This window comes from Myzus persicae, unplaced genomic scaffold (genome assembly GCF_001856785.1).
Source record: "Myzus persicae strain clone G006 unplaced genomic scaffold, MPER_G0061.0, whole genome shotgun sequence".
Taxonomy (NCBI): Eukaryota; Metazoa; Arthropoda; class Insecta; order Hemiptera; family Aphididae; genus Myzus; species Myzus persicae.
The window spans coordinates 463,753-482,686 of record NW_019104344.1 but is presented as its reverse complement, the minus strand read 5'-3'; the positions used below and the strand labels follow the sequence as shown (position 1 = coordinate 482,686).

General features: G+C 31.2%; 1 protein-coding gene across 1 annotated transcript; it reads right to left on the bottom strand.

Moving 5' to 3' along the window:
- Positions 1-3,569: 3,569 nt before the first annotated feature.
- On the bottom strand, positions 3,570-18,470 carry LOC111041343 (elongation of very long chain fatty acids protein AAEL008004-like). The gene is made up of 8 exons (XM_022325582.1): positions 18,063-18,470; positions 11,841-11,920; positions 11,496-11,686; positions 7,016-7,096; positions 5,440-5,496; positions 5,250-5,355; positions 4,388-4,524; positions 3,570-4,078 (listed from the first exon to the last, which is right to left on the bottom strand). Exons 2-8 carry the CDS (start codon positions 11,902-11,904, stop codon positions 3,902-3,904), a joined length of 813 nt encoding a protein of 270 aa, XP_022181274.1. The 5' UTR covers positions 11,905-11,920; positions 18,063-18,470; the 3' UTR covers positions 3,570-3,901.
- Between the last annotated feature and the right edge of the window lie 464 nt (positions 18,471-18,934).

Genomic DNA, 18,934 nt, shown 5'->3' with positions numbered 1-18,934 from the left:
TTATCGTTATTGAAATATACTTACATGGGAAACAATCGTTTCAAAAATAAACACCATTGGTCTGTATTATGTTGCGAGATACATAATAATATGATAGAATAATGAATGAATCAAGTTATACTTATTTTTTTTTTTTGACAAAAAACTAATAAATTATGGTGGTCATATAATAATATTCTCAAACAGTATTGTAATGCAATATATTTTAATATTATTACGCAACGAATACGAATTAATAGGTAGGTACCTACTTATAATAGTGAACTGTGAAACTGATTTTGAAATCTATAATCTGTTATTGTATTATTGATTGTATATTTCATGATAAAGTATCTCCACTGAGAGGTCCTTTATCATTCTGTCATTTCATGTAACTGATATGATGTTTTTATTTTATCAATAATGCGCAGTGTTCATGAATTCAACTTTCAAGTATCATGTAACGGGTGGTGTAAATAGAAGTTATGTTAAAAAGAAATATACAAATTATGACTATAGGTCTATAGCCAAACTTTTTTTCCTTTTAAACAATTCGTATTGATTTCAAACTAAATATTTTGAAGTCTATAGTACTGCACTTAAGTTAATTTTTTTTTTCTTCATTGATTTGAAACATTGGGTTGATGCTAAAAATAAGTGCTCATATTACTAGGTACGTGATTACAATATTATTTAAAATGCTGTTTATTTTATTTTTTACAATTTTTTATACTCAAGTCTTACAGTATTTGATTAGATTAAATTGTACTGTATAGTTTTTGATTAAATCAAATAGAATTGTATAGTTTCTCAATTATTTTATAAAAATGATAATGTTGCAGGTTAGTTAATTTCCAGTCAAACAAAAATCAAATTAGCTAATTAATATAAAAAAAACGCTTTAGTGACCTAAGCAGATTTTTTCAGAACGTCACATTTGAAGTCTTAAAACACCAATATACGTCATATAGGTAAGTGAAAAAATAGCCAACATATAAGTTTAAATACACAAGTATTACGAAATATTGATAATAGTTGGCCTAGTCTATATTTATTATAATAATTATACTTTGGTTAAAATATGTAGATACTTACCTACTTTTTTCGCAACGTTACTCCGTCGAGTTTAGACACTAATAATGTAATCATAAACTTGTTGTTATTAATCAACATAATATGTATATTATTAGTTATTACTTAGAATCAACAAGGGTGGGCATACGATACCTACTAATGATGGAAGTATCATGTACATTATATGTACCTACAATATATGATTGATAGTTATATTAAATTTTCGTTGATGATTACACATTACTAATTATTAATTTCATTTGTATTATTACATATTTAGTAATAATTGTACCTACTTTAATGATTTGGTTCACGAACTACATACATATTATTATGACATATTTTTGATCGTATAAATATGAATGTGTGGCACATTCTTTCGAGTGTGTCCCGAAAAACTTGAAAACTTGCATTAAAAACATTATTGTGCAAGAAGTAAAAATCTACAAAAAATAACTAAACCATTAAAATCAGAAATTACTGATGAGCATAAGAAACTAAAAACTCAAACCTTTGTACACCTTATTTATTAATTAATTACAATGCCCTAAAATAATTTAACAGATTTTGTCGTATCGAAGGAATTAAAAACGTAGTGTGTTCATACTTAAAAGAAACAAGTGTCCACATTCTTTTTAAGATATTTCCTTATAGGGAAAAATGTTTTTTTTTAGCACATACAGGACATAATTATACCTATACTTTACCTATGTATAGGTACTATACCTATTTCTGGGAAAATAGGTAAGAAAAAAAATTATTGAAAATTGTTTAACTGATATATATTTTGTAATACTTATAAGAGATAGTGTCTTCTATTTGATGAATTCAAAATATTGTTTGTAAGTCTTTTTCACTCTTTATATAATCATAATAATATTTTTTCAAATTAAATTTGAATTAGTTTCCATTTTGTGCATTTTATTACAAAAATAATCAATATGACTGAAATGGAATGATTATTATATACTTACCTAATAACATATAATAATAACACTAATAATAAGTAAAAATATAGTTTGAATACATAAGTCTGCATACTTGTCAAAATTTGAGGACGGACAGAAGCAAGATACTTTAGTTATTATTTTCATTTTCACTATAATATAATATATTGTGAAAAATGATTTTATTCCTTAGTCCGTAGAATTTCATGATTTGCTATATTACGTATTAATTATTTATAATATATAAAATCAAACTTTATTTAATTGTGAGTTCAACAATTTTATTTTCAAATTGCTTGTGCCTATATATTATGCATCAAACATACTTGGTACCAAATTAATTATTATAATTATATTAAACAAAAAATACCTATGGTCTAGGATCTACAAGGCTGAGCAGTGAGCATATAAACATCTTTTGAAAGCTCGAGAGTTTTTTATCTAACAATACTAGATTGAATAAATATTATAATCAAAAAACTATTTATTTATAATCAAAAGTATTTATCACTTTCCCAAAATCGGTGAGTCGAAAAATCGAAAAATAATATTAGAAAGTAAACACGTTTAACTATTCAAAAAATAATATGACTGATAAATGATTGTAGTGATAACTTAAGTTGCACCAACAACGCCCGTATGGTTGCAGAGATACACGGCGAAGAAAACTTGGTTAGCTTCCTTAGTGGCTTAGTCATTAGTTTTTTTCCCAAATTATTATAATATTATTGATGGATAACGTCTTGAAATGTTCATCTTATTTAAAGATACAAAATATGGGTTAAAATGTCTAGGAATAATTTAAATATTTAGCAATGATCTGCTATATTCTTATAAATCAGTGAAATAGACAACTTTAATTGAATAGGTAGGTATTACATTTTTGATAAAAAATAATTTACTGTTTTACATTAAAAAAAAATAATATTATACAACATTATCTTTGGTACCTAACGTCATAGTGCGATACTTCGAATTATTATGTTTAATAATACGCCTTAATATACCGTGCGTTTCATGTACATAGGAGTATTGTGTTTTGCATACATTCGTTGAAACAACAGTCATATTTCCATGATCTGAGGACGGGTGATGGATGTCACTACAAACATTTCGAGATTTTTGAAACGTAAAATATACAGTCTTAAATGATATTGATTACATGTCATTACAGCAGTTATTATTAACACATGATTTTTTAGAAACAGTTATTCTAAATATAAAATATAAATAGGTTATATTCGTCCTTATTTTAAAACAAAAACGGTATTATGGACATCTAGTATAGGTACCTATTTTAGGTGTATCATTTATTTGTTAAAAATAATATTGTCATTGAATATAAACTCGAAGTCTCATTATTTAATCGTTTATAAATGTCAAGTTATAATATAATGTCTATTCGCTCGCATTATAATATAGTAAATTTATAATTGCATATTGTATAATATAATGTAATATAATTATAATAGTATTATAACTCTTATTTTATAGTTTAATGAGCATACATCAATATTTATAGTTGAAAAAAATTATCACTAGTTTTTGATTATTATAATTATATTTATCTTAATATTATCAACGCACATATTTGATTGTCTCAATCGATAGACGAACCAAAGTGATGTGCATTGTTTACTTATATCTTACTTTTTGGGAACAACTTAAATAGGTCACATATTTTACAAGTACAAAAATATATATAATACAAATTAACTGCAGTTGGACACACAGCGCATAATAATTAACGATGCATCAGTTACAGCTGCAGCTGCAGTGCAGTTCAAACAATGTGATTGTTTTTTTAAACATTACATTTTTGTAATAATTGGATGATATTTTGTATTGCCATTATTGGATTTTTAGTCATTTCATTGTGGTGATCCGATGCGGTTGCACGTTTACTGCGATTTGGCTTGGAGCAGCTTGTTCTTTTTGTACGCCTGTTGATAGAAGTCGAAAAATAGAGCGAAGAAAATGGTCGAGTGGACCAAAAGTAGGGCGGCCACCAGTTTTGGATATCCACAGTCAAAGAACAGCACTTGGGCTGAATGGAAAAACACTAGAGTGAACTGGAGCTGTGGGAATCAATAAAACAATATCGTCGTTAATGGGACTGGAGGAAAAAAACTATTTTATTATTAATATATTTTATTATTTTATATTTATTATGACAGGCACGAATTCAGATGGTAGAGGGAGGGGGCAACAGTTTGTCACAACACAAATACAATATACATAAATTATAAATACAGTATTTATAATCAATGGTGTTATCCAGTATTAAGCAAACGTATGTCCTTAGCTCCCTCTCCTCTCGGATTCGTCCTCATCATAGGAATTATTATTATGAAGTAATATAATATTATCATCGTATTAATACAGACCAATTGGATGGTGGTCAAATGTTTCTTCCACCAGAGGTACTTTTGGTATTGAGGTCCCATCGCGGACATCATATAGTAAAAGTACATGATCACGTGGACCATATTATTCACCAAGTTCGAAAATGTTCCGTGGCCGCCTGTAAACAATGACATAAAACCATTAGTTAGGTATCAAATACAGTGCACACACAAATACACAATAAAGTATTGCCGTTGAATTATTAAACTAGTGTTATATGAACTATTCGTCACTCGGGTTCAAATATAATACGATGTAGGTATCTTTATTATTTGTGTACCTACCTATATATTATAATATATTTTGTTCGATAAAAATATGAAAATAAAATAGGTCGTCGAAATTAAAACTGTATAACAAGTCTTGCCGTTAAAAAAAAAAATGATTTAATTACGAAATGGCGTGTAAAACGTTTAAAAAATATGAAAAAAATATTTTTAAGTAGCTTACATAATACAATGTATAAACGCACGGCGACGCTATAAATTAATTACAAAAACTAGTGACTATCGCGCGCTAATGACGTAGGTACTTTGTATGCTGTAATACTAATTCATATTTTATAATTGAATTAAATACATCATGCATTCACGTATACGCGTATAGTGGAGCTATATATATTATGATTCCGTGACTAGAATATTTGTCGAGGACCGCGATTGTACGAAACCTACACGCGCGCGTTTTCCTTGGGGTATTTTAAACGAATTGTGTTTCGAGATTTCCCGGCCCTGCGGGGTTCGAACTGGGTCAGAGTGATTTCCTGGGTGGCGGGAACCCAGGGTATACATGACTTTCGCGAATAAACGCTGCAGCGGTGAAATAGTATTGCGCATATTTTACCGGCAATGAATTTGACGCAAATCCACGTTTCGATGGGTGTGAGCGAATGGTGGTACAGATGGAGCAAGCTGATCTGGTTGTCCTTTTTCCTCAATACGAAAAATGCCTGGAACAATACACGAGCATTATAATAATATGAGTGTTATGTAACCACGTCGTATTGCGTGCGATGGTGGCTTCCAATATTTACCGTGTCAACGAACTCTGTCAATTTGGATATGTAGTACCACCAACACAAGTTAGCCATCTGAAACACGACCGGGTCGACAAAATTAATTTTACTACATCATCGTTTAGGCGTGAATAGTCCACATGTATTTATTTATTAATTTTTATCGGGGAAGGACTGAATCCTGCTTCCCATATTTTGACCAATGTACATTTTGAATGAATTACAGTATACCTACTACATAGGTAAAACACTACGCGCAATGAGATTTTATGCGAATTTAGCATTTATAAAAAATGTTGAAATCAGTCAGTATATTATTTTGTATTATTAGGTATTATAGTGTGAATGGTTAACTGCATAACAATTTCAAACACTGATGGAATCATTTAAATTTTTCCGATATAGTAACGAAAAAGTATCGATTAGATTAAAATGTTGTATTTCGTGTACTTAATGAAAGCTGAATCTGTTTACGACTAAATTTATTATAGCTTAGTCAATAATATCATTTCTGCTGGTCCATATATGCATCTCAAACGTTTTAACAAGTTAAATTTAGTTTATTTTGTAAACCAAAAGTGTGCGTTCGTTGGATAGAAATTTTAATCTACGAAATCTCTTAGGGACTTGTAACACAGACAATTTTGATAAAGCGGGATATATTCTTGACAACGTAAAAAAATGTCAAATTTTGGAGATATTCAATTTTAGGAATAAGAATAGAATTTATAGAAATACTCGTATTATATTCATCATCACACTCGATGACAGTACGTCAATGTAGAGCATTACATGAACAATTCGACGCAATTTTTTGAAATTTACTGGTAAATTATTTTTAGGTACATGTTCGTTGTAATAAAGTCAACAAATATGAATATTCTATGTGGCTTTATATATCATTAATATACCTCACTTTACCACTTATATCGAATAATCCTAAAATGTTATCGGTATCAAATATTTTCCACGATACCGAGAGTTAGACATTGGTGATCATCTCAATAATAATATATAGGTATACTATTGAATCTCGCTAGTCGACTAAACAGGGTGATTTACTTAGCAAGCACCTCCCCCCCCATTTTTCCTGTAGGTGTCAACAATGAATTTAATCAAATACTGATTCTTGGAATTTTTAAACATATATCTAGTACCTACTCAAAGCTATATATTCAAATTCTTGAGGCATTTTTAATTGTTATACTACTTAAGGAGTGTCGAGTGGCAATAGAAACTTCTGCTTTTCAAATTAAAACTACTCTTTATCGCGGCAAATTAATTTTGGCATCATGTTTTTGATAATTTTGATGTATCTAATTCAAAATTTGAACGATCAGTTTAAATACAGCACGAGTGTATAGTAGCAAATTGGAGTTCTCGTTTGAAAACAGAGGTTTGTATTTCCACAGAACACTCCTAAAAATAGTGCAAATAAATCTCAAGAATTTTATAGTTCTATGGTCTTTATGTATGTTTAAAAATTCCAAAAGTTAGATTTTGATTACCTGCACTGTCGAAGAAAAAAAGGGTGTGAGCATACTCAGATAATCGCCTTGTTTAGCCGTCGTTACATAATATACATTATACATACCCTCAGTGCAGTAGGGTTGTGTGAATAGTCGACCGGTTGACATTTGTAGCTGTAGTCCAACAACCATCCACTCATCAAGTGCTGAAAAATAATATTCGTTATTTATTGATTTTTGTACCATCTTATTAATTAAATAATCGACGATATAAATTAGCAAACGATATTTGTACACGACTGCCAATACTCGTATAATATATTGATGTTATCTCTTGTCTGTACAAGGAAATAATTATTTTTATCGAATCCCTATTTCATAATACGTGTTTTTTTCGACAAAAACTCGAAAGCAACTATGTTATATTATACCTAATATTATATACGCCTGTGTAACTAACAATATTAGGTATATATTTTACACGATAACCCCGGGGCGTGTACAACGTACGTACGTTCCAGTGGTCGACTGGGTGGCACAATAATTATTTTATTCATTTCTTTCTTTCTTTCTTTTTTTTATCATTATTATTATAATTAACGGGTTCTCGGCAATTTTTAACGTTTCGTAACACTAAACACTGGCAAAGCACCGTCACTGCGGTTTGTCATCGGTAGATTAATGAAACATATCTGTACAAAGCCCATCGAATAAACGATGGAAGGGTTATGTTTTCATTTCCCTGTATGTGCCTACGGTGTACATGGTTTATGGGTCGCAAAGGTTACAAAATTCCTCAAAACTCACCGTACCGTCAAAATAGTTGCGTAAATGTTATAGTGTACAATTTGACTGACCTACATTAAGGAATTTTAAAATGAAAAACTGATATTACATTATTATATTATAATCACACAAAATAAATTAATTGGCACATACTGTTATATAAAACAAAGATTATTGTAATACTCAGCACAATATTATAAACGAATAGTTTGACTATTATTCTTTAGTTTATTTTGTTTTGGAATGTATACGAATAGGTACTTGTTTGCACATATCAAGTGATGTATAGATTTTTTGGAAAATGTGTAAGTAAAATTATGTTTGTAATAAAAATGTTAGCCGTACTATTCGGAGCCAAACATGATAATAATCATTTTATTTGGACTTGATTGTCCGTGGAAGATGTAAGTAAATAAAATAATAAGCGACCTTTATTAAGACGAGTATATTAATATTATGATACATCGTCATGAATTTGTTTTTTTTTATCTGTTTATCGAGCGAATACATCTCGAATGACTTATACTGGAAATTCCAAATTAAAATAATTGTTACTGAATTTTATAATTATTATCGTCTACCTATAGTTTAAAGATGTGCTGATACTTGATAATAATTATACCAATTTAATGCGGAGATGGTACTCAAACCTCTTTTTTGACACTGATTTTGTGTGGATCATACCTATTGACAAGGCCGTGCAATTAAACAGGCTAACTGACGATAACCAACTGGACCAACAAGGACGAACAGAGACAAATTACGGCCTAAGAACTGCGATCCATAGCTTAATAACTTTATCATTAAATCGCTAATTATTTTAACGAGACAATAAATTGAATGATACGGTTGGAATTATTTTATAGTAGTGGTCTTTTAATTTGTCTTGTAAAACTAATAGATACCTACAATCAAGTAAAATCGTAAGACAATGTTCAAGTAGAACTATAAAATTGTATTGCGTGTGGCACTTACGGCGTTTATGATAGGATTGACATTTGACTTGCAGCCACCAAATACCAAAATTAAGGAAAATGTGTAGATGGCTACTTTTTACTGTTATTCGAAAATAAAATAAGTAAACACTTTTTATAAAAAAAAATTCGTATTTTATTTGAACGTCAAACTGAAATTATAATAGTTTTAACCGCATAAAAGTGGATTCTAAAAAAACGTGAATTTTAGGTCTAGTATGTAATTGTCATATCGAACACATCGCAGTTTTAATTATGTTATATTTAGCTCCTATGTAGTCTTATGGATTTATTAATGAACTCCAATGCAAATAAAATAATTAGAAAACACGTCTTGCTTTTGCACATGCTCCACGATGGTTAAAATATTCAATATAATAAGTAAAGCATTGAGATTTATGTCAAATAATATCATATGCTCAAGACAACAATATTTCCATCGTCTAAGATTTCGGACGGGATAAGAGGGGGGGGGGGGTGGAGTGCCCCCGCAACCCTCCATCGCTCGAGTGGTGAGGTGCCAGCGCACCATGCTATTAGAAAACTTAGGGTCGTCCCTCCCCGCGGGCGAGTCCGCTGTATTGTTTGTGCACAGTCTTTGCGCGTGCCACAAACGACAAGCCACGCGATCCACAAACGAATGATAAACGCGATCGGTCCAATAGTCCATTCGGTCGTTGGCGCGACGGCGACGGCGGAACAACACGTGGCGCGCGAGTGATCATGACCTCGATGCGAGTGACCCGGTGCCGTCAAGCTGCGGCTCGAGTGAAAGTGTGAGCAGCGGCAGAAGAAGAAGAAGACGACGACGAAGAAGGAAAAAGGAACGTGAGCCGGCCGGGCCGGGGTTGGGTCGGCGTGGAGATTACATCACAAGGACGGCAGGGCGGGCGGGAGGGCAGGAAAAGAGGGGCGTTTGTTGCCGGACCGCGTGTTACATCATACCCCGGTAGATAGGTATGTATACGCACACACTCGCATTGCCCATGTGTACCTTACATTATATTATTATTTAATAATAATATAATATTTGAGTGCGCGTGACGTCACCAAGTCGGCTGCATTTATTATTATAATATTATACTAAGTTATAGATTCGGTTACCTTTTTCTAAACGTTTTTTTTTTTTGACGGTACATATTTTGGTTACATTATACTAGATTTTTCATACGTGGCTACATTTTCCGTTCGAAATTTGACTTAAGATAATTCTAAATTCGATATTTATATCACTGAGAAATGTCACCACCATTTAATCAGCGTTAGGAAAATTTAGTCTAGTCTGCCGCCTGCGATACTTCCATCGATAATAATAAGAAATTCTTCTATACATAATATACAATTTGAGCGTAATAAGTGCGGCGCACATATTATGTATAAATAATTATGTTCTCAGGAGGTTAGATTATAATTGTAATGCTAAATGTTATTGGAAAAAATGTTATCGTTTGTTTGAAAAAATGTATCATCATTATTATTATTAATGAGAATGTATAAAAATCGAAAAGTCAACTGTGATGAACGTTCTGATTAATTTATGAACTGCGTATTATAATATTTGATATTTTGTTATCCACTTTAATTGCCGACAATTTATTGTCGATCAAAATCTCATCAATATTCGATAACTAAACTCTACAAGTGAACTCCAATGATTTCCAACGTCTTGAATACCACTGAATTTATAATAATATACAGGTAAGTACGCTCGGAGCGCAACGAGTTGTACCGCGAGTGCTGAAACTTCGTTTTCAGGTTTTTTACGACTTATTATTCCATAACACAGTGACGGCGGCGTGACCAACTTTTGGACGGCTGAAAAGTCTGCAGGAACAAAGGACGAAGCGGTGTTTACGTAGCGACGTATCCTTTTTCGGTATCTAGTTGTGTAATGATATTATATCATAACGATTTCTCGGTTTTCAATGTCGATGTTTGGTTTCCAACGAAACGACGAGAAAAAAACTATCTGGATAGAAATGGGTCAAGGTCAGATACGTCTACAAACTCCCCGCAAGCGAAGAAATCGCGACGGAGAGCTTCCGCGACGATCCGTGTTCGTACTTTCGTCACCACTCGTGCGGTTGTCTGCAATCGTATTGTGTATCATTGGGTGAAGAGGTGTCTTTAAATAATAACACACGGACTTAAACGACTGTCTCTGTGAAAAGACAACAGTCAGCGTCAAGTATTTCCCCAGCTATATTTTGTCGTTTATACCTGTTATAATCGATTAGTGAATTTAATACCCACATCTGCCCACAAACGCCTTTTATAATATTATATGTTATTACATACTATATGCATAGGAACAAAATTCATAAGAATTAAACATTTTTTAAAATTATTGAATTGCTAAAACGTACTGTACAGACTATACGTAGTTAATTCCGGTTCTCTGTATTACTGTGATGAAACAACTTGGTATTTGTGCGTTCCACATCAAGCAGTACGATGAATATATGTACTCATTAGATTATTATTATTATTGTTTATTTTTTCAGGCGTTCCTACAGAATTCACCTATTCGGAATAGGTTATACCTCAAATTATATAACTGAATAAACTATTATTATTTACTATTTTCTACCTTTGGAAATGTTATTTTATATATGTACCTACTACACCCGTCCAAAGAAGATTCTGACCCACTGACACTCAAAACCATATATTTTATTCCATCGCGCACCTCACTGACTTTCGTTCTTTGGTGTTAAAACGTGTTTTTATTACGCAACGATTTAGTATCTACCATGATTGACAACTGAATTTCAAATCTGGTGAGAAATGACGTTTGAAAGTCGCGGTGATCGTTATTATTTTTAATTTTTGCAATAGGTCCTACCTCCCACAGCATGACGAGGCTGAAGATGACTTGGCCAGCATTGTACCACACTAGTATATTGTTCAGTTTGAAGGGTTTTCGGTTGGCCATTACTTTAGGCCCCAGGTATGTGACGATATATAAGTATGTGATGACCATGATAAGTGTCGGGAACGGGCTGTCCATCAATGGCCAGTCGTTCACTCGGGGGTCTGTATTAAAAACGAAAAACATTTTTTTTTTGAAACAAACAATTATTATTGGGATTGTAAAATAATGGTTATAATATATTTGTAGGTTCTGTGTAATATAATTAACTATATTACCTAATTATACAAATTAAAATTAAAAATAAGAAAAGTTTACCGCTTATGGAGTCCACGAGGTTTATATATCTGTCGATGGCCATGTTCACTAGAACAGACGCCATGTTTCATTCGTGTTATCTAAAAAAAATAAAAAAACAGATTATATCAAAAACATTAAATTTATTTTCACGGAGGAAGATTTGATATTTTATTTGGATCTTTTCAAGGAAATTATTGCAAGGTCTTGGTCAGTTCTGTGGTGAGATCTGTGGTATCTACATAATCAACGTTCTCTCTATTGTTTTTCTAATTATTATTGACGGAAGAATGTTTAAAAGTAGTTATAGGCACCTACAAGCTTCCTTAAATTCACAATATGTTAATTATTGTTAATTAACGTCTAAACATATTCTATTATACCTGTTATACTTCCTACACTGATAATACTATTGAAACTAAATATTAAATTAAACATTATTATTATTATAAAAGTTTATTTTTTGTGATCTCAACAATAATTGAGTTTCAAACAATATTAGGAAATTATCGTCTAAAATATTTGTATAATTTGAGTTTTAAATGAGTTATAAAAAAAATAAAATGAAAAACAATATCGCAGTTTCGATAACGACGTATGAGAGTTACATTTTCTGTGGTATGAGACACATTTACCCGCAGAACGCTGTATACTATGACACGATATAATTACATCAGATGAAGAAAACGGTGACGTACAGTTTTGTTTACCACAGAATTTTAATCGAGCACATATTATTAAAACACAATGACAACGAGTTAGGTAAATTTTTAACTTGTTTGGCACGAAATTGCAGTAGGACAATAATTCACGGTGTGAATGAAAAAAATGGAGAAAACGCAGACAAAAAAAAAAAATTTAAAAAAATTAATAATGAAATTGCTGAAAAAAAACCCCATCTTTAATAACTGCACAGTGTGTTTGGACGTTGCTGCGTAAGGTCATATTATTATTATTATTGTTATTATTATCATTACAGAAACGACTGCAGCAAGCGATATTACGAGTATACATAAGGTCACTTGCCGAAGACGATATTATTTAGTAGGTAGGTATCCGACGTCCTGCAGTGCACTGCGATCGCGTACAAATCACGTTATTATCATGGATCCACTAATAATAATGTAACATTTGTAAATTGTAATGATTATTATTTCATATATACCTACTGCTCGCATGTAGGTCGAGGTATCGCGTATCGATCGCGTAATTGCATTATTGATGGTCAATTTATTAATACAACACCAAGAATAGTGAAACCAGATATATTATACCTAGTAGCGCGCTGATTATACGTAAGCACACACGATGTGTAGGTACCTAAGTAAATACCATATAGTGATAATATAATAATTACCCATAGTAGGTTATGTAAACCCTCGAGTGGATTTATTCTTTAGGGTATATAGCTACGTTTATGATAAATTTTAATAAATTGCATAGCTAAGACCATACTATATGGGTCGAGGGTCTTATAAAATACCTAAAAGATGTTCAATAATATTCATTATATTTATCATTACTGTTTGGCTATTGTTGACCAAAGTTCAAAATAAATCGTCATGACCTCCGTGGACAGATTAAAAAAACCTTTATAATTAGGTCACACAAGAACTACTGCAGAGCAGTCCAGACGAAATAATATTGGAAATGTATTATTATAGATATAGGTACCATGAATATATTAAACGTCCAGCGAAAAAGACTACGATATTACTGCAATGAGATTTTTTCACTATAACTACGGTTATATCAACTGGTTTTCAACGAGTTGATAACTGTGGTTGTAACCATGGTAAAAGCCAAATATTATGATTATGAACAATATCATACAGTATTTGTCTGTAATGATGTTCGCTATAATTGAGTCCAAAGGCAAAATAATGACACTTTGCTAAAATTACTTTACACGAGTCCGGACTTATAGATAAAAGATTAAACTATACTTCTCTAAAAATACTCTCATGAGATGGTACTTCCGGAGCCAAAGTAGAAGCAAATTCAAGTAAACGAGAACAGAAAATTCGTCTCAGTTGATTTCACCGCAGCACCCTTCCCTCTCAAATCTATTTTGGCTATTCACGAATATTTAATAACTGTGCGTTGCTTTTTGATTGTTTTCCCCTAATAGTCTAGTAAACAAATTGAATGCCTTTTAACTGTTCATCATTAATGATTATTGTTATAAATACCTATTTAAAGTAGGTATAGACCACAAGTTACAACGATTGCCCCCAAACGGTATTTCTTGGTCGCTAATACGAAATAATGTAGGTATTATAATATATATTATGATGTGATTTGGATTTGATAAAAATAGCTGTGTACAGACGCTTAATCGTTTTTGCAACTCAATATAGGTAGGTACACATAATGACTCTAGCATTATTATACTTTCACAATTAGGCAACCGATACCGATTGAGTCAAAGAAATGAAATAATCTTATGTTCCTATAAGTAGAGTACCCTAAAATAGTTTTGATCATATTTAAAATTGTAAAATTTAAAACCATCTATAATTGTTAACAAAACAAAAAAATCTTTTCGGAAATCTACTGCAAAGCTTTTTTTATTTAAGAAAACTTCGTACACGCGTGTATTGTTTCACTTACTAATGCATAACATATCAACTTTTATGTTCAGCAGTTCACACTTTTGTGTTAACTTACAATTTTAGGATGATTTATCGAACTTAAAGGTAAGAAAATTATCACCTCTCTCGTCGATTTTGATAACATTTAAAGTTTTACTTTTTTAAATATTAATATTTTACGCATAGGTACCCATAATTTTCGAGAAATAACAGATTCATTGTAATATGTAAGCTTTGTATGCTAACTACACAACATTTTAACAGCTGAATGAAAATTTTTTCAAGTAGTCCAGTTGTAAGACGGACACATCACATGTGGGCGTGATGTCTTCTTAACATTGTGTGTAACAACCAACATTTAATGCTAACAACATTTTTTGCGTTAAATGATAGAGCTACGGATTACATAGATTTTCAACTGCAAATGTATTTCATGTTATGTACGTAATTAGGTATGTCATTTCAAAAAAAATAGTTTTTTAGACAATATTTTGGTACAAAGATTTTATTTATTCGTACGACGACAATTTATAATTATTGGCACCCACTTAATGTTCTAACCAATTCGAATTGATTGCCAAATTATTCAAAATGCTAGTAAGACAAAATGTTGCAAAGATCGCGAAGACAAATATACATTGTATTTTTAAAATTATAACTTTCAAAACTAAACGTAAATTAAATCACACATTAATTTAAATGAAATGTCCAATAATATTACATCAACAATTATTGTAGTATATTCACTGGCTAATTTATAATACGATGTAAGTATTATTGCATTTTGAGTGCTGCTTATACCTACTTTTTATTGAACAGTTGTAAAATTTACTTAATAGAGAAATAGAAAGTAAGTTAACTGCCGTATTTACCTTGGGACGTAATAATGTTATAAATAAGTTAACTATGTAGAACATGTATTTAATTGTATATATTTTTAATCATTAAACCGTTATTATATGTTAAAACCCGTACACGAAGCATAAAAAAAGTATAACATGCTATGCAATATTATTTAAATTATACCAATAGTAATAATAATAATTATTATTTTTGTTTATAAAAATATTATGCTATATACTTTTACCTATGTTAATATATTGTATATTATTATGTATCACGAGAACATGAAAATGGTCCTTTGTAGTAATTATTGCTTACCATCTGACCAACCTCAGTCGTAAAGGAATTTGCCAATGCGTACAACAATGTTTGAAGGCCTTATACATTTTATTGGTCATAAAAATCTAATAATTGGACTTTTACCCGGAGAACCTTTGTTTAAGTCTTCGGATATTATTCAAGGCTCCCTCGTACCTAACCAGTATATAAATACTCATATTTTTTTGTACTTCTAAGATGGAAATTTTTGTTTTACATCTTTGGAAACACCATACGTAATGCAGCGCGTACGAAGTAAGCAACCTCTTTTCTGCAAGAATCCTTTCACTCTCGAGCCTGTCCAAGTATCAAATAGGTACGCCTAAATCATAGAGTTTAGTGATATTATTTCATCAGAGTAGGGTTCTGCTCGTCAGCTAGGTACTACAAACCTCTAAATATCGGACAATAGTAAATTGTGAAGAATTAAAAATATCTTCTGAGCACAGGAGTGTCGTCCGCAATTGTAGACAAATAAATCTAAAATCTTTACAAAAGTTCGGAACTTACATAATATTATAAGTCGTCCGGTATATAAGATGACAAAAGTATTATTATTGATTTTTGTAAAATATTATGTCACTTTTTTTCGATTGATAAAACAAATATTATGCTGAATTATATCACGTACTATCATACTATGATAAGATTTTATTTATCCGAAATATTAATTATTCGATTTTTTTATTAGGTAAATTAAATTGTTTTCGATTGTTCAATACACTGCTGCCATGGGTTTTATGCGTTAAATGCACTGCTATTTTTTTAAACAGAAACTTCAGTTATTGAACATAAAAAATTGAAAATAAATAAATTTTTGTAGTTACATGAAGGCTTATTCATTTTTAAGTCTGTGTAACAGATATAATATAGATGTTATGATAAATTAAATCTGTATTTCCCACTTTTCATTGTTTTTAATATATTTTAGTGTAACTATTTATAAATACTATTTATATAATATACACACATAAATAGGTATGTATATAATGTCCAATGGGTAAGCAAATCATCAAGTTGGGACCGGTTTATAGTGTTCAGTGTGCACTGTATCAGATGTTATAATAGCCATTGATTAAATTTGCAATATTTACAATCAATGTAACAGCAGCTACATAACTTTTTGCCGGCAATTTTAAATTGCTCGTTATTACGAATGTGCTTGCAGCTACCCGTTAAAAGGATTTCACAGTAAATACGCATTAAAGTATTAAGAACTTTTACGTATAACTAGTGTAAAAATTAATTTAAAAAATATATTTACTTGAGGTTTTTTTTCGCCAACCTCAAAATCAAACCGATTTTTATAGTACCTAATACCAAACGTGTTAGTAACCTACACATAATATTGTATAATTGTATGGATATTTAATTTTGTTTTTCGCGACCGAATTATAATGAATTAAACTATTTTCTTCTACTCTAGTTTCAACAGATGAAATTGGGTACATATTATTGTAAATTCTAGGGTTTAAAATACTTGTATACACACAACTTTAACAACCACTGCAAACATCCTACAACCATTTATATAATTTGTTACATAAAAAAACACATGGAAATAGGTACCTAAAGATCCAATAGCAATAATATATAAACGTATTATGTAAAATAAGATTCTTCGTGTTTCCCTTACAACGTGTATATTACAGGTAGTGCGTAAAATACTAAAATATACACGAAATATTGTAATTGGTGTATTCAACACGGACATGAGTGGTTAAATAATACGCGATTCATAAACTAGTTTAAAGCATATTGACCTAGTGTGGCGATTTCTATAAAAATACATATACGTGGTTATGTAATTTTTAATAACTTGCTATGTATTTTTGAACGCAACATTCACTTACACTATACAAGTATTAGCTTGTTATATTATTATTATTATATCGTAGCTGCGTAAATGAAAATAAAAGTAAAATAACAACAGTATACATACACAGGTATTTTACTGACTTTTGTCTTTTCTGAAAATCGGTATTTTTTTTATTAATGCTTAAATTTATTCAATAACTAGACTGCCCTAAATGCCGAAGTGACAAACTGAAACATATTTTTTCGGTTACACGGTAGGCGACATACCTTCTATTATACCCAAACGCCAACTCGTATATAGCTCGTAGAACTCGGTTAAACAAATAATAATATGCGTTATTACTAATGCTTATTAGGATGAAGTTATATTTTTGTGAAGTATTATGTATATATGGCTTTATAGTAGGTACCCTACTAGGTAACCTACTTGGTAACGTAATGACGATTGCGACGCTGAACCCGAAAATATTTATACTAGCTATCGTTGTAAAGTTATTCGAACAATAATTTATAATATTATGAATTTTGTTGTCTTATGGGATGAAATTAAAAATTTCAATTAGATAAGGATAAGAATAGATGAGGAAACGAACGTTTTCATTGACAGACTATAAAATACCTATTATAGTGTACTAGGAATATTGCTAACAAGATATGTGTAGGTAGGTACCTGAGTTTCGTCGATGCAGTCACTGTCACAATCGAAGCTCTCCTGACGATTTTTCACCGCACTCTCGTCCAAAGTATTGTGATAAAATGGATGATTTTTGCATCAGGTGTACCACTGGAATCCGTCACCATTCACAGTAATTTCGGTGAAAAAACGTTTTGTCACAAGCATAATTCGAAGTTAAACACTTGTTTATAGATTAAAACAATATAAAAGAGAACAACAGTGATAATATTATTTGAAAAATAATCAGCTAAATGTAGACGAAAATGAAAGAGGTACGACGACGAGCCTGCAGCGTCAGACTGGTACGAGTTTAGGTTCGAGCTCGCGGACTCTCGACAGAAATGAAAGTGAAAAAAAATGTAAAATAAATATATACGGTTATTGCAACATAGGAGGCATATGTCTGTCCGCTCGCTGGTTATATACTCGCGTAATCCGCATTAACTTCCCCACTCAGGCACCTATATAATATATTATGTACCTATATAGGCTTGCTGGCGTAATTATTTGTTTTGAGGGTCAGAACTGGGATGAGTCGAAATCCGACTCCTTCTTTCTTTCTCACTCACTCTCTCTCTCTCCCTTACCCTTTCCCCGAGTTCGTAGTATGCATTTCTATACACCTACCTATCCACGCACTATTCATAATTATTGACCTTTACAGCGCACTTGACTTCTTTTTTGTCTATAATCGCTTTGTCCGATTGCCTTGACTTGTGGAAATATGTATTATATTATAGCACTGTCGTTTCCCGGGCAAATAAGTGATTCAAATATTAATATTTTAAGACAACCGAAAAAAACATTAATAATAATATAAACAGTCAAATTATTGCATTACATAAAGGTACCTATTACATTTGTAA

Coding starts and splice junctions, on each gene's coding strand:
- LOC111041343 (XM_022325582.1), bottom strand. CDS start 11,904: ATGGCGTCTGTTCTAGTGAACATGGCCATCGACAGATATATAAACCTC. Junction 7,097..11,495: donor GCCTCGTCATGCTGTGGGAG/GTAGGACCTATT, acceptor ATTATTTTTCAG/CACTTGATGAGTGGATGGTT. Junction 4,525..5,249: donor TTGCGTCAAATTCATTGCCG/GTAAAATATGCG, acceptor CATTGTTTACAG/GCGGCCACGGAACATTTTCG.